Source organism: Neurospora hispaniola (genome assembly GCF_033458365.1).
Source record: "Neurospora hispaniola strain FGSC 10403 chromosome Unknown B0T23scaffold_1, whole genome shotgun sequence".
NCBI lineage: Eukaryota > Fungi > Ascomycota > Sordariomycetes > Sordariales > Sordariaceae > Neurospora > Neurospora hispaniola.
In genome coordinates, this window is record NW_026944406.1 from 3,089,186 (window position 1) to 3,109,103 (window position 19,918).

General features: G+C 50.4%; 8 protein-coding genes across 8 annotated transcripts; 4 read left to right on the forward strand and 4 right to left on the reverse strand.

The window, feature by feature from the left end:
* Positions 1 to 655: 655 nt before the first annotated feature.
* On the forward strand, positions 656 to 5,631 carry B0T23DRAFT_17936 (uncharacterized protein). Its single transcript, XM_062833056.1, has one exon. The coding sequence runs from the start codon at positions 766 to 768 to the stop codon at positions 5,602 to 5,604; it is 4,839 nt and encodes a 1,612-aa protein (XP_062697111.1). The 5' UTR covers positions 656 to 765; the 3' UTR covers positions 5,605 to 5,631.
* Positions 5,632 to 5,895: 264 nt separating this feature from the next.
* Positions 5,896 to 6,800, reverse strand: B0T23DRAFT_17938 (uncharacterized protein). Its single transcript, XM_062833057.1, has one exon. It carries the CDS (start codon positions 6,755 to 6,757, stop codon positions 6,296 to 6,298), a length of 462 nt encoding a protein of 153 aa, XP_062697112.1. The 5' UTR covers positions 6,758 to 6,800; the 3' UTR covers positions 5,896 to 6,295.
* Positions 6,801 to 8,141: 1,341 nt separating this feature from the next.
* B0T23DRAFT_305697 (FAD/NAD(P)-binding domain-containing protein) lies at positions 8,142 to 10,302 on the forward strand (the record flags this gene model as incomplete). Its single annotated transcript, XM_062834326.1, has 4 exons — positions 8,142 to 8,614; positions 8,676 to 8,795; positions 8,879 to 9,019; positions 9,087 to 10,302. The coding sequence occupies 4 exons, from the start codon at positions 8,142 to 8,144 to the stop codon at positions 10,300 to 10,302; spliced, it is 1,950 nt and encodes a 649-aa protein (XP_062697113.1).
* A 218-nt stretch (positions 10,303 to 10,520) lies between these two features.
* B0T23DRAFT_349738 (uncharacterized protein) lies at positions 10,521 to 12,324 on the forward strand. The gene is made up of 2 exons (XM_062836042.1): positions 10,521 to 11,609; positions 11,687 to 12,324. The coding sequence occupies exons 1-2, from the start codon at positions 10,920 to 10,922 to the stop codon at positions 11,996 to 11,998; spliced, it is 1,002 nt and encodes a 333-aa protein (XP_062697114.1). The 5' UTR covers positions 10,521 to 10,919; the 3' UTR covers positions 11,999 to 12,324.
* A 229-nt stretch (positions 12,325 to 12,553) lies between these two features.
* Positions 12,554 to 13,023, reverse strand: B0T23DRAFT_424944 (seed maturation protein-domain-containing protein; the record flags this gene model as incomplete). Its single annotated transcript, XM_062839876.1, has 2 exons — positions 12,554 to 12,661; positions 12,748 to 13,023. 2 exons carry the CDS (start codon positions 13,021 to 13,023, stop codon positions 12,554 to 12,556), a joined length of 384 nt encoding a protein of 127 aa, XP_062697115.1.
* A 1,049-nt stretch (positions 13,024 to 14,072) lies between these two features.
* On the reverse strand, positions 14,073 to 14,899 carry B0T23DRAFT_369990 (Conidiation protein 6-domain-containing protein). Its single transcript, XM_062836563.1, has 2 exons — positions 14,369 to 14,899; positions 14,073 to 14,293 (listed from the first exon to the last, which is right to left on the reverse strand). Exons 1-2 carry the CDS (start codon positions 14,770 to 14,772, stop codon positions 14,191 to 14,193), a joined length of 507 nt encoding a protein of 168 aa, XP_062697116.1. The 5' UTR covers positions 14,773 to 14,899; the 3' UTR covers positions 14,073 to 14,190.
* Positions 14,900 to 15,332: 433 nt separating this feature from the next.
* On the reverse strand, positions 15,333 to 16,892 carry B0T23DRAFT_401077 (erythromycin esterase-domain-containing protein; the record flags this gene model as incomplete). Its single annotated transcript, XM_062838550.1, has 2 exons — positions 15,333 to 15,961; positions 16,019 to 16,892. The coding sequence occupies 2 exons, from the start codon at positions 16,890 to 16,892 to the stop codon at positions 15,333 to 15,335; spliced, it is 1,503 nt and encodes a 500-aa protein (XP_062697117.1).
* Positions 16,893 to 18,017: 1,125 nt separating this feature from the next.
* Positions 18,018 to 19,330, forward strand: B0T23DRAFT_18083 (phosphatidylethanolamine-binding protein). The gene is made up of 3 exons (XM_062833070.1): positions 18,018 to 18,337; positions 18,423 to 19,054; positions 19,118 to 19,330. The coding sequence occupies exons 1-3, from the start codon at positions 18,183 to 18,185 to the stop codon at positions 19,153 to 19,155; spliced, it is 825 nt and encodes a 274-aa protein (XP_062697118.1). The 5' UTR covers positions 18,018 to 18,182; the 3' UTR covers positions 19,156 to 19,330.
* Positions 19,331 to 19,918: the final 588 nt, after the last annotated feature.

A 19,918-nucleotide genomic window follows, 5' to 3' on the forward strand; every position in this document is an offset into this window, starting at 1 on the left:
TAGGAAAAAGAAAGAGAAACAATGATTTCATTGCGACAACAAAAAGGAAGGACCTCTACAAACGACGTCTTTCTTTGTTCGATCTCTGCCCTCAGAGGTGTTTTTTCACTGCAGTGTACTTACCCCTCATCGATCCTTCATCACACTCACTCTGGCAGGTGGTTCTTGGTCTGATCGATTGATGCTCAAACGCAAACTCGGGGTTAGGATCTCCAGCCACGGCTTCATTCCTCACTACTGCTCACTCTTCACACCTTTACGGTTTGCAGACGTGGACAGCATTATGGAACAGAGCTGGCAGCAGATGTTACACATTCTCGACTCTTCACGATTACAAGCCTTCTTCGATTGTCAGAAGCTTACAAATTCCCATCGTCTTTGGCAGCAAGGGACCAGGATGCTGCCCTGCCCCGTTACTCTGTCAACAATGGGCTTGAGAACACCAAAGGGCTTTTGTCTGGTTCATCTACAATGGGTTGAATGCCCTGTCTCATTGTCCTCGAACTCGACTCGGAAGTGGCTTCATTGTTCTCGTCATCTCTGACAATGGCTCCTTTGCTCGTCCCACCCGGACGTGATCTACTCGACAGTCTGTCCTTGTTCGTCGGCTATTGTGGTCGCCTCGATCAAGCCGATATCATGATTCTCTTTGGTCGTTATAAGCCTTTACCCCCGGCACCAAGTTAGAAGCCTTCAGTTGTTCACAGAACACAAAAGACAACCGAACAACAGGACGACCAAGAAAAACCGCGACATCAACACACAATGGCGACTTCCAATGCCGCTGATGGCATTCAGTTTGCCACTAGTTCGTCCATCATACCTAAAGACATAGACCCCGGTAAACATCACGTCGACCCTCATCTGGCAAATTTCGACTTGCGACAATATATCGACTTCAACATAAGCCCGGAAGATCTCCACAAATGCTGGCTGCCTCCTTACAATGGGCCCTGCAATGAAAACTGGGGTGAATTCTACAATGCCTGGAAGCGGGTTCAGATTCCGTACCTCGACTGCAATGACTTTGGAGACACCCTCCAGACCATGTCCCACGATACTCGTATCGCCTATCAGCAACAGCATAACGGTCTTTGCGAGTTGCGTCACGCCTTCCGCAGACAGGGTGATGCCTACATAGCCCCTAGAGACTTTGATTACTGTCCTGGTACTGTGCTAAGCTCGCCGTCGAAAGAAGCCATTCATCACTTCGCGTACCGACTCATCTCGATGGTCCAAAAGCAAGAGCAAGCGGTTCTTGGTCAATTTGACGGTGGCGCCAAGGGAGGCAGTCCGGGAAAGTGGTGGATCGCCCCACCGGATCAAAGCATTGAGCTCCCTTCAGTTGAAACGCCAGACAAGGCACAGCCTGATGTAGCTGCCGACGGTTTCACTGAGCTCGGTGCATTGGATAAAGCTAGACTCGAAGCAGCGGACTACACCGTCCACTGGGTGTGCTACCAGACATGCAAGAAAGGACCGTTGACTAATGATGATAAGAGCCAAGAGGGCACAGAGAACAGTCACTTAGCCGTCATTATTAGGGAGAGAGCTACCGGTCACACATGGTACTTTGACTCTCTTCATACACCAAAGGACGACGCTACGGTAGATCTCAACGAGAAGCACCAATCCGTTCTTTCTAGTCTTCACAAGTGGCTTAGCAAAAACAAAGATGACTTTTCCCCCGTCCTCGATGGAGGTCGCCACCGTCATGTACAGGTCATTCCTCAAGATTTACCCTGGACATGTGGCCTGCACGCCATTGCTCACGCCTTAGCCTTCCTTCGCTTTGGCCTCTTGGGCTGGCACGAGATTCCTAGGTATGCGAGGGAGAAAACCGACAAGGCGAAGTTGACAAAGTTGAGACATGATATGATGAAGGCGATGGAGCTATCAATGGGTTTTAGGCCACCTCCGCGCATGAATGCCAGTAACAAGATCCCACTCCCTGAACATTATGATCATGAGCTTGATCTCAGCACATTTCGCTTTCCTACGTACCCAAGTGTCGGTGTTGAGAAAAAAGATCTCCACAGTTACGACAACTTCCCTTTTAACTGGTCTTTTTCGGAGAAGCTCGATGACCAGTACGAAGAAACCCTCCGAGAAATTTATCGGCGTGTACACGTCGAGTGTTATGATGGAGTCTCACTTGGGCATGGGAGCGTCGATCCCTTCTCTCGCAAGGTTTATTTAGATCTTCACAATGGGTTGTTGAAAATGAGGAATCACGACCTTCTCGAGGGTGAAGAGTTACATTTTCATGCAACAAGGTTGATGAAAATCATTCAAGATCAGGAGGGTGCAGCTTTGGGACCAGCCAAAGAAGACAACCAAGACTGGTGGCTAGCCCCGATTTTATACGCGATCAGATGTGAGAGAAACAAAGACACTGACGAAAACTCGGCAAAAAGCTATTCCTTCTTCAAACCGGAGAGATTCAATGATGAGTTCTTCAAGGAAATGTGCGGAGATAGGTCCAAGGATCGCGAACAGTTTGAAAGCGCCAAATACACTGTTCACTGGGTACATTACCACGATTTCCATGAGAACGACAAAGGAGTCTTTAAGCACTGGGCAGTCATAATCCGCGAAAAGGCCACAAATTTTGCATGGTACTTTGACTCCACGAAAGATCGTCGAAAACAGCGCAAAGATCGTGCAATTGATGCCTTCAACGAATGGCTAGTAAAGTGCAGAGAACCTAATTCCGACTTCCCAAAGGAAGTCACTCAGAGCTTCCTTGTCCCGGCTCCGCAGCAATCATCTGGATGGGAATGCGGCCTTCACGCTATCGCGCACTCAGTGGCCTTTATCCGCTTTGGTATTTTGGGCTGGCACGCACTTCCGCTTGAAGCAATTGCGGTTGAAGAGGGCTCTAAGGGAACTGAAGATCAGACTGCTGCTTCAGCCCCTTCAGATCGTTCAAAAAGGTTGTGTGAAACAATGATAAGCTCTCTACATGGCCTAATGGGAGTCTCTTTGCCACCCACCACTTCCAAAGATGATGGAAACGGGACTGCTGAGGCTGTTTCAACATCAAACAAGAATGCAAACTCAAACTCTGCTAATAAGACCAACGCGAGCTCTTCTAGAAACTCCAACCCAGACCGGTCCGGGAAATCTAACCAAGGAGGCTCTGCATGTAAACCTTCGAACGCCATGGCAAAATCCAGCCAGCCGCCAGGCGACAATTCCGCCGTAACTGAGACCATTCCAAGACATCATGGGAATAAACATGCCGTGCCTCATCCCAATTTTTTTAGCAAGGTCCAATATGAGAAACAACGCTCAGAATTTCGGTTTCCTACCTATCCATCCATACCTTTACGGGCAGAGTATGTCCGTTCAGTCAATGAGGAGCCGTTCAACGCCAAAATGACGCTCGACAAGGTTTATGCCTATTCTCAGGTGTCTACACACAAATCGCCATCTTGCGATCGTGTCATACTCAATCAGTCTCCCTACGCCGAACAAGCCTTTGCAGATATTAACGACGCTTTACTAAATTCGCGCCGTGGTGACTGGCTCGATGGGAAAGGGATGTATCATTTAGCCAGTCGACTCATAACGTATGTCCAGAAGGAAAACCCTGTCATTCCATTGGGACCTTTTGAGAATGGACAGTGGTGGATCGCGCCACATCCCTTTATAATCGATGTCCCCGACCCGGATGATGACTCGAATCTGCAGCCAGCGCGAACATTCTCGGACGTAGACCAAAGTGTCTGGGGTTTTGACAGCTCCGATTTTGGAGAGGTTGAGGAGCGGCTGTTCAATCAAGCCCGCTACACGGTTCACTTTATTCACCATCCTACCCATTGGACAGTAATCGTCCGGGAAGCCGAAACCGGTCACCTGTGGCACTTTGACTCCCTGGCCCATGGCTTGGGGAGGTTCAGAAGAGCTATCGATGCTTTTGAAGATTGGCTTCGCCGGTGTAACAAACCGATTCCCGCAACGAGTCAAGCATTCCAGGTTCCCGTCACACTGCAAACCCGAAATTGGGAGTGCAGCTTGCATGCCATTGCGAATGCCATGGCAATGCTCCGCTTCGGCATTCTTGGATGGGACAAGTTGCCGTGTCTCGCCCTGGAGACCGATCCGGATCCGGTTGGTCCGGCTGGTAGCGTGACCGCGGACAACCTCACAGAGATAATGAAGCGATCTTTACATGGCATCTTCGGCCTCATGCTGGATGAAGATATTCCCAATGTCGCCGAAAGAATGAAGCAAGAGAATGCTGACGAGGCACTATTGATGGAAATGCAGGATGATTCCATAATGAACCGGGCCAACATGTCGTTCGATGCAGTGATCAACTCAGTGACAAATAACCCGAGTGAGTTGGAAATTCTGAATCAGCAGGAGCGAAAGGCGCGAGAGGCACGGGAGAAGAATAGAAAAGAACAGAAGGAGAAGTACGACAGGGAGATGAAGGAGCGGAATCTGAGGGCGCGAGAGGAGCAGGAGCAGGAGCAGAGGCAGGAGAAGGAAAAGGAGAGGGAGAAGGAGCGCGAGAGGGAGCAGGAGCAGGAGAAGGAGCGCGAGAAGGAGAGGGAGAAGGAAAGGGAGCTCGAGAAGGAGAAGGATCTCGAGAAGGAGAAGGAGAAGGAGCAGGAGAAGGAGCGCGAGAAGGAGAGGGAGAAGGAGCAGGAGAAGGAGCGCGAAAAGGAGAAGGAGAAGGAGAGGGAGCGCGAGAAGGAGAACCAGCAACAAGGGGCTTCCAACTCTCTTAAACGTGGAGCGGCAAATGACGATGATGATGAGCCGTCTGATCGATTAAGCAAGAGGTCCAAGCATACCCCTGAAGACAACCCCACGGAGAATCCCGCTCTGAGCCCCAACAACAAGAGAAAGACACCGCCACCAGACATCGAGCCAAAGCCTGCTAAACGAGCCAAGGGGGAGCCGCCTACGAGATCGAGTGAGAGGCAACGACAAGCCGCCGAAAAGGCAGAGGCTGCTCAGGAGGCAGAGGCTGCTCAGAAGGCAGAGGCTGCTCAGGAGGCAGAGGCTGCTCAGGAAGTAGAAGCTGCTCAGGAAGTAGAGGCTGCTCAGGAAGTAGAAGCTGCTCAGGAGTCAGATGATGACGTTGAGGAGCTTACTTGGAGGGAGTCCAGGAGGGCCAGATTTAGAGCAATGCTCAAGGCCGATCTGATAGAAGAGTGCAGAAGAAGACTCATTGCTGGACCTGGTGACGAGCATAGAACCCTCACCTATAGGGCTGAAAAAACCGTCGAAGGTCTCATCGACGCGTTGATGTGGTACGATGAACCCGAGGGTTACGAGGAAGATCTCGAAGAAAAGGGTTGGGAGGAGTTGAAGGAAATGTGTAAGACAACGTACAAGTTGTATTACAGCGGGAAAAAAGCGGATGTTATGAGAGACAGGTTGAGGTGGTTCTATACCGAGCAACAACGGCATGTTCAGGCGCTTATTGAGCAGGAAGAAATACCTCCTAATTGGAAAGAGCAGGACGAGGCGGAGGACGAGGCGGAGGATGAGGATGAGGATGAGGATGAGGATGAGGATGAGGATGAGGATGAGGATGAGGATGAGGATGAGGATGAGGATGAGGAGGTTTCTGAGGAACCGTGAATTAAGGATCAGTGAACCTGATAGAGGTGGTACTACTTTGGTTGGAGTTTGGCTTAGATGACGGCGGGATTGGTTTTTGTATACATTGGTTTGGCTCGTGTTAAAGGCGTTTTGGTTAGGTACGGCTTGTTTTGGTAGTTTACTATTTGTGTTTTAAGAATTTCCCCGCTGTGTTGTTGTCCGTCTCGTTTGTGCTTGAAGATGACATGTCTACAGGGATTGATTTGGTCTGGCCGGTAAATGGCCATGATCTTGGGACTGAAAGAACATACCATGCCAAGTTAGTCAGGGGCAATGAAACTCTGATCAAGAATATAGACATGATAATCTGAATAGTACGAGTGTACAGTTGCTTGGTGACATTGAAAAACAATTTAAGGTAGCATGTGCTAGAGAGGGGTTTGTAATTTGCCTCGTATGCCTCTTCTTCTCCCAAATTGTACGACTCTGTCCTATGATCTCCTATATGTGAGTCAAAAGTATGCAATATGGGCGGAATTGTCGTTGGCCAGCTGTCCGGCTGGTCAGCCATCCTGTTCCATCTGGCCGCACAACTGACGGTGACAGTCCCTGGGGACATGCAGAGTGTACCTGAACATCCGGCCTCAACATTATTTGACGAGATCTCAAAACTATCGCACAAATCACAACGTCAGGATGATACGGGACAGCCGTCGACACAACCGAAACCCTAGACATTGACGCATACATGTACGAACCAAGACGTCCGCATCGGTTGAAAATGTAGCAAGATCAGTAACCTGAGCATCGCCTTTGGATGCAGCGAGAGGTATGGAAAAACAAAAGAACAACAACTGGCAATAAGTATGATGAGAAGAAGAAGAAGAAGGCCGGATCGACGAGTAGAAAAGAGAAGGTTGAGATTGTTCGGGGAGAAAGAGCAAAAGAAAGAACGGACGCCGAGACACCAGAGAACGGTGTCATATGAATGAGAAGACGAAAAAAATGTAAAAAGAGAGGCGCGTTTGGGAACGCCGGGAATTGAGCCCGACGTGGGGGTCGAACCCACAACCTTGAGATTAAGAGTCTCACGCTCTACCGATTGAGCTAGCCGGGCGGTTATTTGGTTAACCGCCATTTGTTGTAGGTAGAATGTGGAAAAGGTGTTATAAGACGTGTGGTTTTGGGTCATTTTTCATCTGTTTTGTGTGCGGGTTTAAAAAAAAAAAGATTTTGTTGCCATGAACTGGGACGGGATTCCACTTGCCGGACATGCATGCCCCTGTCGTTGATAGTGGGTCAGATTTATGGGGATCCTAGGTAGGTATGTAGCGTCGTGCTGGCGGATCATGACAGGGACGGTTCGGACCGCTGGGGTTGGGGAACTGATAGCGCTAGAACCCGCTGATGTACATACGCTGAAGACCGCTGGTACTGGAGGGCGAACCTCTCAAGTGGAAACACAAGAACATCCAACCTCCCGTCGCATTTCCATCCATCCATCACATCTTCCACTTCCACTTAACATCACGGATGAACGCATACACCTTTCCGATTCAGGCAGAAAATGCTCGCCCAATCTCACACTATGAAATTTACACTACTGTTTAACCTGCACATAACGATCAAGAGGGTGTCAAGGGGTTTGATCGTTGTAGCCAGGTTATCGTTACTCTCAGGTAGACTAATTTGGGCTTCTAGACCAATTAGAAGGCCGTCAACAGCTGAAAGGACCCACTCCTGGCCGTTACAAACTGTAACGGCCTGTCACTGTACGTCTCAGAACTGAACCAAACCCCCCAAGTATAACGATTTTGGTGTGGCTCGCCGTCAAAATCTGATCGAAATCGTAATGCGAAGGCTGATCGTTACTCCCATATAAATCTGCACCGTTACCGTGGTCTTGAACGTCATAGTCAGAATATCGTTATATGGCTGATCGTTATGTGCAGGTTAGACAGTACTGTATCGTTCATTATCGGATGTAACTCACCTGCCTCCTTGATTTGGATAATACCAATGGGGCTGCCGATCGAAAAGGACGCTAGATCCATAGCTCACGAGGCCTCTCGGCGGGACCGATCCCATTCTGCAGTTCAGCTTCGAGCTAGCGACTCAGCTCATGCAAGGTCTATCAGTTGAGAACGTGATAGATGTCTGATCCAACGTCTATACACCAATGTGCTCTTACAAAGGCTTCTCACTTTTTTTTCCACCAAGAGTTAATGGTATAGCTTCCCCAGCTCGTTGATTGAGGCCTCTGGCTCAGCTCCATCCATTCGAGCCACGACCTTGACATCAACCTGCAAGAAGGGCAGATCGAGGCAAGATCAGCTGGCCACAAGGCTGTCTGATTTATACACTATCGAATATGGCTTTGGAGACGTGGATATGGCGCCTATTGATAAAAGTTGTGAGGGAAGAAGGAGGAAGTAAAATTACTACAAAAGTCGGTATATCCCCAATGTCTTGTTCACTTCCCAAACAACAAAGACTTGCGAAAGTCAGATACACATCACCCGTCAAATTCGTTTTCCCCTTGATCCCTTTTTTTCTGGCACCCATACACACCCAACATGACTCAGCTACAAACAGACATCCCCCGAGACATCAACTTCCCCCTACCCGGCGGCGGCGACAGCCTACGCATCGCCTACGCCCGGCACCTCCTATCGAAATCCCTGACCGAGGAGCACGCCAAAAAGCACGGATGGTCCAAAGGAGAAGACCGCGGCCTCAAGCACATCTTCAGCCCTATCCCTTCTTTCCTAGATGATCTCAAAGAGAGAGACGGTCTTTTTTCGGACGATCCAAACTCCTCGGTGTTCAAGGGCAAGATCTGCATCGTGGGCGCTGGTGTGGCTGGTTTGCTCACTGCGTTGATGCTCAAGATAGGTGGAATCTATAACTTTGATGTGGTCGAGGCGTCGGATAGGGTCGGTGGACGACTGTATACCCATTGGTTCTCGGATAAGGAGAACCCGGATTCGGAGCACGACTATTATGATATCGGCGCGATGAGAATTCCAGAGATCAAGACTATGCAGTCGTATGTAGTCCTCTTGCGATCTCCTCCGGCCCTATTGAAAAGTCACTGACAGTTTCTATAGTGCACTTGATCTCATCAAGTATCTCAAACTCGACGACAAGTTGGTGGACTATAACTACGTAGAGCCCACAAAGGAAGACATTGTTCCACACACGTGGTGGTACAAGAACGAAAAGCCAGAGTAAGGATTCCGCCAATGTGTCGTTCCGACAGTGGAATACTTTGACCATGATAGACAGTCGAATTGACACTAGAACTCAATAGTTGTAAGAAGTTTGATGACGCCATCGCAAGTGTCATACAGAGCTGCACTCAGGCTCCAAGAAAGGCCTTCGAGGAGTACATGCGCGGAAACAACGACTATTACTCTACCCGCGCTTGGCTAATGCTTCAAGCTGATCCTAAGTAAGCGTTGAAGGGGGAAAGATAGAACCTACCTGAATGGGCACTAAACTAACCATGTCGCTACCAGACTAACGTACGAGGAGACTGCAATGAGTGAGGCATCCGAAACGTCTACCGGTCTCTTCGACCAAGCCTTCATCGAGACCATCTTCGACTACTGCGATTTCGCTCAAGCCAGAAATGTCAAGTGGAAGCGTCTTGAAGGCGGCCTGAGCCAGGTTACCGACCGCATGAAGGAACTCATCGAGAAATCCGACTGGCCCGTAAAGGGGGCCCCCGGGATCAAGGTCACCACCTCCCGCCCCGTAACCGTCATGTCCGAAACTGCCGACGGCTCCGCCATCAGCGTAACCACCACCTGCCCCAAGGGACAGTCTCCATCCACAACCGACTACAGCGCAGTCTTCTCCACCACCGCCATGGCCCCCCTCCGGCGCATTGACATCGAAGGCCTGCACCTCCCCGACAAGATCCTAACCGGCATCCGCTCGCTCAGCTACGACCGCGCAACCAAAGTGGCCATCAAGTTCGCCTCGCCATGGTGGACTCTGGTAGGCGGTGTCTCGTCCACAGACCTGCCCATCTCCAAGGTCGTCTACCCGTCCTGGAACGACGGACCCGATAAGCCGGCCGTGCTGATGGTCTCATACTCCTGGGCGCAGGACGCCACCCGCATGGGCGCCTTGGTGCCGGATTACACCAAGACCCCGCCCTCTAAAGACGACGAGGTCGTGTCCGTCTGTCTCAACGCTTTAGTGAAGCTGTTCTCCAAGGCCGATCCCAAGACCATGGCCGCCAATGTCCCGAAGCCCATCACGCTCGACTTCCTCCGGTCGCAATACGTCACCCACCATGCCTTCGCCTGGTCTCACGACCCCTGGCAGGGAGGCGCCTTTGCGCTCTTCGGACCGGGCCAGTTCAAGGACGTGTACCCGGATTTCCATAAGGTGTACTGCCATGGCAAGTTCTTCATGAGCGGTGAGGCGTTGAGCACCCATCATGCTTGGATCAGTGGGGCGGTGGATAGTGCCTATATGAGCTTTGTGTTATTTACGACAGTGTATAAGCTGAAGGAACAGATGGTGAGAGTTAAGGAGAGTAATCTGGTAGGCGCAAGAGGAAAGAATCCGGAAGAAATTGATGAGTTCTTGTTGAGGTGGGCGGCGAAGCTGAGCGAAGGAGTTGAGGTTGAGGGGGATCAAAATCGGGGCCGTGAACATTGGAACTATGGACCTGGTGAGGAGAAAGGGGGACTGGATGATGACTGGTGCGATTGTTGCTGAGACGTACCTATAGATATCTGTGAAGGTTAGCTGATGTTATCAGGTGGTTCATCAATTAGCACGAAGTTGATGATCATGGTATCCTGCCTCTTTTGTGTAGGCCAAGCATAGCGGGGCAGTTACGATAGCTCATTTTTTCACCTCGCTGTCGTGATCGTATGGACAATCTCGATCTACTACTTCCTTTGACTGTCTGTTAGTGTAGATCATGGTTCTTAGTGTAGTGTAAAGATTGCGGCAAAGCATGCGGCAGTTCATCCGGAGTGTCAAAATGAGTTCTTGTTCAGGAAAGTGGTGATGTCATCACCGGCCCCACTTTTATAGCTGTACCTGGAGCTAACGTCACGACCTGATGATCGAGGATGTTCCCCCTCAGTCTCGACCGGTGTAGCACAGTAGTGACGTTAACGAACTCTTGTTGAGGAAACATCAAAAAGTCAATTACTACCTCCTTGCGTATTTTCCCCTCTTCTAATCTCTCCCTCTTCTCATCTCCAACCTCCAATTCATCTCAGGATTCCCTAACCAGAGACCAAACACACTAACAATCACTACCACTTACACCACCAACCACCTACCGACAAGAAACAAAACAACAACAAACACCACAAGGCAACATGCAGTCCATCCTCCAAAAAGCCACCGGCATTGGCCCCAAGCCTGTCCAGCCCACCGACCTCAACGGCCGCGTAGCCGTCGTGACCGGCGGCGCCTTCGGCATCGGCTTTGAAGTTTCTCGCGCCCTCGCCAATGCCGGCTGCCGTGTCATCATGGTGAACCGCAAGGAAGAGCAAGGCGACGATGCCAAAGCAACCATCACCGCCGAGACCCCCGGCGCAGTCGTTGAATGGCGCGAATGCGACATGGGCAACCTTTCGCAGGTTCGCTCCGTCTTCTCGGAACTGCGCGAGCAGCTCGACCGGCTCGATTTCCTGGTTCTGTCGGCGGGCATCAACACGAACCAGTACGGACTGGATGCGGACGGGATCGATCGGCACTTTGGTGTGAACTACTTGGGACAGTATTATGTGGTCAATCAACTGTACCCGGTGCTGAAGAAGACGAGCAAGTTGCCGAATACCCCCGCGCCGAGGGTGGTGTTTGAGGCGAGCGAGATGCATCGGGCGGCGCCCAGCGCGGTGCATTTTGCTAGTCTCGATGAGATCAACAACCCGGACTTGGGACCGACGGAGTTGTACGGGAGGACCAAGCTGGCGATGATTCTGTTTGCCAAGTACGGGCTGGCGGAGAAGGTGATTAAGAAGAACGGGGACAACATCTATGCGGCTTCGGTGCATCCTGGTGCAGTAAGTCTATTCCTTCTCTCACATCACGAACATCGCCTCTGTTGATTTCGGCTTGCTGACGTGGGATACAATAACAGGTCAACACCGCCATGCAACAACAATGGAAGGACGCCTACCCTGGCATCACCGGCAAACTTCTCACATGGGCCACACTGGCCTTTGGCCGCGATGTGAAGCAGGGGTCTTATAGTGCCTTGTGGGCGCTTACTGACCCCAAGATCGAGGAACAGAACTTGAACGGATGGTACTTCAGTGACCCTGACCAGCCTGGCAAGGAGACTTCCCAGGCTTCCGACCCCGTTCTGGGTCAGGCTCTCTGGGATCTGAGCGAGCGCATCATCAAGGATAAGCTTGGCGAGGATGCTTTGGTTGACTGGTACTCTGCTTAAAGTACCTACACGTCAAAGGGGAGGATGAAGAGTGATCACTTTCTTGTAACGACGACATGACCTAGAGATTACCTGCCTTAACTTGATAGCAAGCAAACAAGCATTTTGGTTCACAACATTCGATAGGAAATTACTGACCATACTATGGTCAGTGACGACATTTACCCTCACCGTCCTTACACATCAAGCATACATGTATCACTTATAAGTAATAGCCTGGCACTCGCGGGGTCCCTGAACATGGTGGGGCGGGTGAAGTGAAACCCTTTGGGCTGGCTCGTCTCTCATGGAAGCCATTTTTACACATGTCGAAATTGTTTCTTTTGGACCCATCGTGATGTACTCTTGAAGCTGGTGTGGATTTGCAATATCTGATGTAAGTCTCTAGTGATCCCAATCAATCAAATTCTTCCCATCAGACTTTTTAGTCATTGTCCATATGCTATGTTTCTTGTGTAATCTCTCCCAAAGCGTATCCTCCATAACTCCCATGCCTAAATGTGCAAACCTTGTCGTCGTAATCATTATAGCAAACTTCAAACGAATCCCAACCAATTAGGATTCCTCCTTGGTCTCGGACATAAGTCTCTCGTTCTTGTCCGCGATCGACTGAATCGTGGCGGCAGTCGATCCCTTGGGGGGACGGTGACCAAGAAGACGTGCCTGTAGGGAAGTCCAAACCGGTTAGATTTGCTACCGTAGCGGTGATGATATGGTGCTGGTTCATTGGAAAGGGAAAAAAAACACACCTCGGCGCTCTCAACAGCAGCCGCATCCTCTTTGGTGACCTCGTTGACGGGCTTGTGAGACACCTCGCTGGCCACCTCAATAAAGTGCTCCTGCTTGGCCTTCAAGCTCTGCGCCGTCGCGGCAACTCCGCCCGCAATAGGTCCACGGCCGTCCGTCAGCTCAGCCTCCGTCTTGGCGATCTTTGAAACCTCATCGGTGGTGATGGGATGGCCCTCAACAGCACGCTGCTGGAGCTCCTCACGCGAGGGAAGTTGCTGTTGCTCGGTGGTGCTCATGTTGGTGTCTGGTGATTGATCGCTGCTGTAGCCGTAGCTGGTTGTGCGCGTGAAGCTGCTGTGTTGTTGTTGACTGGCGTCACACTCACGTTCGTTATTGGTGTCTGTGGAGACTTCTGTGTCTGAGTCGGCAGTGTACGTTTGTGTTGCGGTGCTGGGGTTGCGAGATAGAGGTGGTTGTGGTGGAGGATTGGAAGTTGCTGGGTGGGTGGGAGCTGAAATAGTCTCGTCTGGGGACCAGTGGTAAATGAAGTCGGCGTGATGTATTGTGGCTTAAAGGGGAGGCGATCGTATTATTATTTAATCTGGTTGTTCTGGCCTCGGTGAGTGGCACGGATGGGCTCTTTCCATCTCACGAAGTGGACAAACGGGCGGGTTGGTTCGACTGCAGTGGCTGTCGAGATTTCCAGAGAAAGTGGCGCTAACAGATTTGGCCGACAATTTGCATGATATCTGTTAGGAGATGACTGTGAACTAACAGTCACAACCAAACTGTTTGGGGACTTCCTTCCCGTTTGAAGAGAAATTCGATGGCTTTGATGACGTCTGAATCGGCGATCAGTATCCTGATCTGATGCGATTGCCCTTGCCTGCGGGGATTTTCTGGAAGCTGTTGAGCCACTGATCTTGCAGTTGTTTGTTGATCACTTTCCCTGCTGGTCGGTCGGCGATTTCTCCCAAACCCAACACAACACGCAATCTGTCACTGAATATCACCGTACGGGTTTTCAAACGAGAAAGGAACGGACCGGATCTTGGCCCGAATGTTTCATACCATGGATAGACACCAACGGGAAGGCGCCGTAGGCAATGAACCGCGGCCCCGAATATTCTGCTCCGTGCCGTGCAAGCCGGGAAAGGGGGAGCGGGATGGGGTCTTGGCGTTCCGGTTTACACTACCTCATTGCCGCCGTGTGAGATAGAAGAACAGTCACTGCCATTCAACAGCACCTACCTACATCTTTTCTTTCACAAAGTATCGATGAAAGGAAGGAATCAATAGAATCCAATTGCATTCATTCCGTCGTTTCTTAACTTCACTTCTGGTGGGTAGGTGTAACGAACATGACATAATGACTTCTCCATATGCCTTGAAACCCTCCTTGACTTTCTTGACTCCTTAACCTCCCAGGCCCAGAACGAACCTTGTTGAGTAGCAGAAATGATTTAGTCCATGGACTCTCCAAGATCTTGCAGCTTCTTGCGATCCTTCTCCTTGGCCTTCTCCGACACGTTGGGGTTATTGATCGCTGCCTTCAGTCCGCGGATGCTATGCGACACATACTCGTCAGCTACCGTACATCTCGATTTTCTAACTTTGTTTGTTGAGTGGATAGGAACTGACACGTTTCCTCTGTCCTTTCCTTCAAGATTTGCAGACGTGGATGACTCGGTTTTGGAGCCGGTGGAAGCATTATGAGAACCCGTCGACTTGCTACGACCCTTCTTGGCAGTAGACGACGAAGAACCAAGCTTGCTCGAGGAAAAATCTTCGAGAACTTCCTCCTCTGCAATATCTGCGCTAGACCCTTCAGGCATGTGAGTTCCGAACTCGCTTTCCAAAATCTCGCGATCGCGCTGCTTGGCCTGCTCGGATACGCGCGGATTGTTGATGGCAGCCTTGAGGCCGCGCTCACGGTTTCCAGGGTCCATCTTTGTTAAGTGATAGGCGGTAGTAGCTATCGGTCTGGCGTACAACAGTGGAAAAAAGGGCTTCAGATTCAACAAGGGGGAAAGGCTCCTAAGCATCAGATGGCAGCGATGATGAATCGGACTGTCCTGTCTTCGTACCAGTCAAGAGCTGCTTCAGTGGTGGAAGATGCAGGAGCAAACAGGATTATGCGCGCATACTCTGGCGCTTCTTGGTTCTTTCAAGCACTTTCTCTCATGCAGGGCCCTTTTTTCTTCTTTTTTTTACTTATCATACTGTAATGTACTCTTCCGCAGTGACGGGCGTTTGACGTTATGCTCCCCTCGCTTTCCGGAAAAGACTCCGTGCTTGCGCAGGGGCAGTGCACCAACTTGACATCACATGCCTGTCAAATGTCTAAAGAACATCAGATGACCATCTGGAGATACGTTCCTCCACTCCATCGTTAAGTCAGTCTCCGTTAACTAACTTTTCCAAAGCTGCTGTGGGAAGCCCCTTGCAATTTGGTCTGGTCTGCTTCATCAACTTGCCCGATTCATCTTTTGTCATATTGTTTCAGGATGTACCCAGATCTAAGCCACAGAAAGAAAAACCAGGTCCAACGTGTTCCTTACAGTTTGCTGTGTAGATTCTGGTGCTTTCCAGAACCCCATCTTTCTCATAACCCAAAAGGCCATGTCTCATCAAACTCAAGTGGCCCAGGAGGTTGATGAACCTCCAATGCACCTACCTCCTCAGTCTCGTCAAAGTAAACAATGCCATCAAGCTGCTCAGGCAATACGGCAAACGAGTAATGTGACTGTCGCTCCGTCGCGGGAGCGTAGATCACTCCAATGAACCTCTCCAGTCTTTTCTCCATCAAAGCTTCCCTCAACGCCCTGTCGCAGTGCTTGGTCCTCAGGTCTAAAACAAAGTTCTTAATACCGGTATCATGCATCAGTCTCTCATAACTGTTGGGCAAAGCTGGTTTGACATGCATAACACTCATGTCTCCGTCCCAACGTTTGGCGGCGGCAACCTTACCCGTGTATCCCAAGCAGCCGATGGCCAAAGCCTTCTTACCATAAGCCTCTTTGCACAGCTGTCCCACGTTGAGTTCATCCGAAGACCAGCCCATGCTCGTAGCGCGGGCATCTCCAATGTGGCTGTTGTGCGCCCATACAATCGCCTTTGAGTGGGAGCCGCGATGGTCGAGGATGCGCTGGAGAGTTTGGAACATGTGTGTATCGCGGAGATTCCAGGATTCATCGCGTGCGTAATACATGGCTTTGTAGTAGTGTTCGGCGTCTGGTGAGTGTCAAGTCAGTAACAGATCTAGTACCCGCAACCGCAAGAAGAACTGACCTTTTACCAATCTCGCATTCTGCTCTCCTCCATGAAATTCCTCTCCATCCCACTTTGCCCGTTCGTACTCGAGCCTTTTACTTAAAAGATCCTGCAGCACCTGTACCACATCCTCCTCATAACCTTTGAACCCCTTTCCCGAGGATACCAGCGTCTCCAGCCCGTATTCGTGCGGATCTTCAGACCAGTCAAGCAGCCTAGAGTAGCACCGTTTTGCGGTCTCCGCCATGTCCTTGTCCACCTGTTCCAAATAAGCAATGACGGCGCGCATGGATGCGCCCATGCTGTACAGATCCAGTCCGTAGAATCCAGTAGCCTCCTTCTTCATATCTTTCCCTTTGTTCCAACACCTCAGCCACTCGACAAAGTCGTGCGTTTCCTTGTTCCGCCACATCCACCGTGGGAACCGCATGAAGCTCGGTTCTCTCCCTGCGCGCCGCGCTTCGGCTTCGGACTCGATCGTTGCTCGTGGGCCCGGCCCTGGGCGCCGACGGACATATCGGTCAATGGACTCGGCGTCGGGCCAATCGGCTTCGCACGCAACTATATTGTAGCCATGGTGTTCGATCATGTAGCGTGTGAGCGCGGCGCGGAACGCGTAGAACTCGGAAGTGCCGTGAGACGCATCGCCAATCAGCAATACCTTGGCGGAGCTGAAGGAGTCGAAGTATCGAAAAATGTCCTTCTTGGGGTCGTCTAGGGCCTCGGGGAGCGAGGGAAAAGGATGGACATGTCTTCGGAGAAGCTCAAGTGGTGATGCGGGAGGCTGAGGTGTCGACTGTCTGGAGAAGTGAATGGGAGTATGGCTCCGGCTGAGGCTCTCGACTCCGTCCAGGTGCAAGTGTGCGGCAGCGTTGTCAGTGATTGAGGACATCCTGTTCCTGAATTTGTGCATTCTTTGTGGTAAGTGGTTGCCTTGATGTTCAGGTGAAGAAGGTATGTGATGACAAGAAAGTTGGTGGTATAGTGAGAACGTTGCTCGAGGGCACGTAGATTCATTTCATTTTCCTTCAAGCAGGGGCAAAACTGCCTACCCAACCAACTACGGATGAGAAGGGATCCCCTAATCTTAGTCCCAGGATACCCAGTCCATGGCGAAAACCACCGCGGGGGAAGTTCTCATGACCTGGGACGATGAGAAGCAAATGAACTTTGTGACGACAATATGACGCTCATTGACCACGCAGGCCAGTGAGTAAGCCGTAAGCGCGCGAGGGAGGCGTTCGAATCCATTGAATCTGAAGACTTTGACATAATGGTGTGGAGATGTTCGAAAAGGTTAGGGCGCCTCGGCTACGATGAAGCAATGGACCGTATGCGAAGGGGGATGGATGGGGTCTCACGAGCTCTTCCCGCGAGCCGTCTTTGGCTTACAACGGTCACGGTATTTCGTAGCATGTACTGTGAGTTATTACCAACTCTTCTTAGTTGCTTGACTACACAACCGTTTCAGATAGGACATAGATTAGCTGCCTGGCCAATGTTTCACAGCTCTTGAATAATTTGAATACTTTTGGACGTTTGGGAATCCGGACGTTTCGTGGCCGGGACAGTCAATCGACAGTAATTGCAATCTGAGGCATGACCAAGTCGACATCGTGGGTTATCGAAGTGTCCAAGTACATACGTACTGCACAGACGCCATGAGGGGGAGGCTTGAGAAAAGCATGAAATCGGGACGTACTTACTGGTGGCACAGGGGCAGGAAGGAGAAGGGAAGGAATGGAACGGAACGGGAAAGAGTTTCATGGGACCTTCCTCCAGAGTCTCGGGTGCGGTACCTGCCCGAGCTTCCTTCACCAGCAAGGTTCTCACGCACGCCCAAGACTGCATCAATGAGTCTAGACTTGCATGCCACCATGCTATTCCCTAACTTGGCAATAACAACCCGAGGAAAACCGAAAAAAGCGTAAAGTGAACTCATGCCTTTCAATTCACAAAAGCGACCATCACAGACGACCAGCTGCAGTTGTTCTTTCCGTTGTTTATGCAGTCACTGCTGTGTGCATATGACATCATGGATCCTTATCAGTTGCCGGTCATACGCTGATAAGACCTCCCCAGTTCTCACACGAGTTGGAGGAACATCGACGACAAGACATTTTCAACACAGTTCTGATCATCCTGCTGAATTCGAATCTCTCGTACTTTGCAAAGTGCAGTCATGAAGTTGGCGTTTGGTCTTGTTATCTTTGGTTTGCTTGCCAGGTTGGCTCATGCTGCGAGCCTGGTCCGCCTCCCAAATCAACATGTTTTGGTTGGTGAGCTCGACAATGGAGACCAGCCACCAACAAAACTTCCGCACGAAGTCAGAAAGGCGTAAGTGATTCAGTTAATTCGACCTTGTCTTGAATGTAAGCTGTTCAGTCTTGACCCCGTCTGACTCGCACCTTACAGATTGAAGAAAGCAGAGATCATTCCAACTGGTGAGTCGGATCATCGTCGAGAAAACCGGAGTGACCTCGCAGTTGACGATCGCCAATACAGTCATGGATGACTTCGTTCCTACCTTGGACCTAAGAGTCAAGTGGTCCCATGGTAACAAAGCGTCTTTGGGTAATACTCTCAAGCCAAAAGACCTTCAAGATCCCCCCTCCATTCGTCTCAAGGACTTGGTGGCGTCTACAACATGCCTTCGTCGCTCTAGCACAAGTCTCGTGATTGTCATTACCGATCCTGATGCCCCGTCCCGAGATGACCCCAAATGGTCTGAGTTCTGCCACTGGATTGCTGTTGGTCCGCTCGTAACGGCGGATTGTCCCATCAGCGACGAACAAACCCAAATCCATGGATGTTGTCCGTCTGTTTCACTCGGTACCTTGGAGGATATCGTGTCTTATACACCCCCGGCTCCACCCGAAAAGACCGGAAAGCACAGATATGTCATCTTGGCCCTCGCGCCGGTCAATGGAACGAGCGAGAAGTTGCATTTGTCGACACCGAAGGAGAGAAAGCGCTGGGGATACGCCAAACCGGTGAACGGCAAGACGCATGGTGTAAGAGAATGGGCAGTTGAGAATGGACTGGTACCCTTTGGTAAGTCGTGGACACAAACGGAAAGGTGCATAGACTTTCTTGGGCTAACATCGAGTTTCACAGCGGCGAACTTCATCTATGCGCAAAATGAGAAACAGTGATATCGACAAACATTTGTTCAGTGATGTGAGTGTTCTGGGCTTTGTGGACATGCAAATCATGTTGATGGGCGTGAAAGAAGACAAAAAAAAAAAAGAAATGAGCAACAAAAGACGACTGTTAGACGTACAAACACTCCCATAGAACCTGTGCTTACTTAAACAAAGCGTCAAAAACACCGGCCGGTTCCAGACACACAGTATCATCGCCGCAAATTTACGGACACGAACTTTAACGATGAAGAAATAAAGACCTGGGCGATTACAGAAAGTTAGGGTGCCCGGGCGATTGTGAAATGTTCACAGGTTCGAAGTAGTAAACAAGTGACAATCCATTTTCCTTACCCAAGTGATGTCTCTTCCTGCAACGACTTTGAAGCGCAAGACCCAAAAGTGTACTCGGATAGCTAGAACGCCATGCACCTGTATCGATGTGCTGGAAGAACGAAGACGTGGAAATTCTGGAAGTTGTCCCCAAAATGTGGAGGGAAAAAAGAAAAAAAAGGAAAAAAAACCTATTTTCAAGCCACCGAAAGGAAGCATAGGCTCGACCCACTGCTTCTACAATGAGACGCTAAGTCAGACAGATACGTTGATCGTCGCTTGCCCAGTACGAAACACTCTGAAACTATTCGCAGATAAGTGTACCTCTAAGGTTGGCTACAAACACCGATACCTCTCTGTAATCAGCTCGGAACATCAGAACTAGCCTTTAAGTAGGTAAGTAAGCAATTCCGACCAGTTATAAGTCGACCACACATCGGGT

What these genes read in the sequence shown, in the direction of transcription:
- B0T23DRAFT_17936 (XM_062833056.1), top strand. Translation starts at nt 766, where the DNA reads ATGGCGACTTCCAATGCCGCTGATGGCATTCAGTTTGCCACTAGTTCG.
- B0T23DRAFT_17938 (XM_062833057.1), bottom strand. Translation starts at nt 6,757, where the DNA reads ATGACCCAAAACCACACGTCTTATAACACCTTTTCCACATTCTACCTA.
- B0T23DRAFT_349738 (XM_062836042.1), top strand. Translation starts at nt 10,920, where the DNA reads ATGCAGTCCATCCTCCAAAAAGCCACCGGCATTGGCCCCAAGCCTGTC. An exon ending in CTTCGGTGCATCCTGGTGCA is followed by an intron (nt 11,610 to 11,686) that starts GTAAGTCTATTC and finishes ATACAATAACAG; the next exon opens with GTCAACACCGCCATGCAACA.
- B0T23DRAFT_369990 (XM_062836563.1), bottom strand. Translation starts at nt 14,772, where the DNA reads ATGCTTAGGAGCCTTTCCCCCTTGTTGAATCTGAAGCCCTTTTTTCCA. An exon ending in GGAAAGGACAGAGGAAACGT is followed by an intron (nt 14,294 to 14,368) that starts GTCAGTTCCTAT and finishes TGTGTCGCATAG; the next exon opens with CATCCGCGGACTGAAGGCAG.
- B0T23DRAFT_18083 (XM_062833070.1), top strand. Translation starts at nt 18,183, where the DNA reads ATGAAGTTGGCGTTTGGTCTTGTTATCTTTGGTTTGCTTGCCAGGTTG. An exon ending in CCGCACGAAGTCAGAAAGGC is followed by an intron (nt 18,338 to 18,422) that starts GTAAGTGATTCA and finishes TACAGATTGAAG; the next exon opens with AAAGCAGAGATCATTCCAAC. An exon ending in GAATGGACTGGTACCCTTTG is followed by an intron (nt 19,055 to 19,117) that starts GTAAGTCGTGGA and finishes CGAGTTTCACAG; the next exon opens with CGGCGAACTTCATCTATGCG.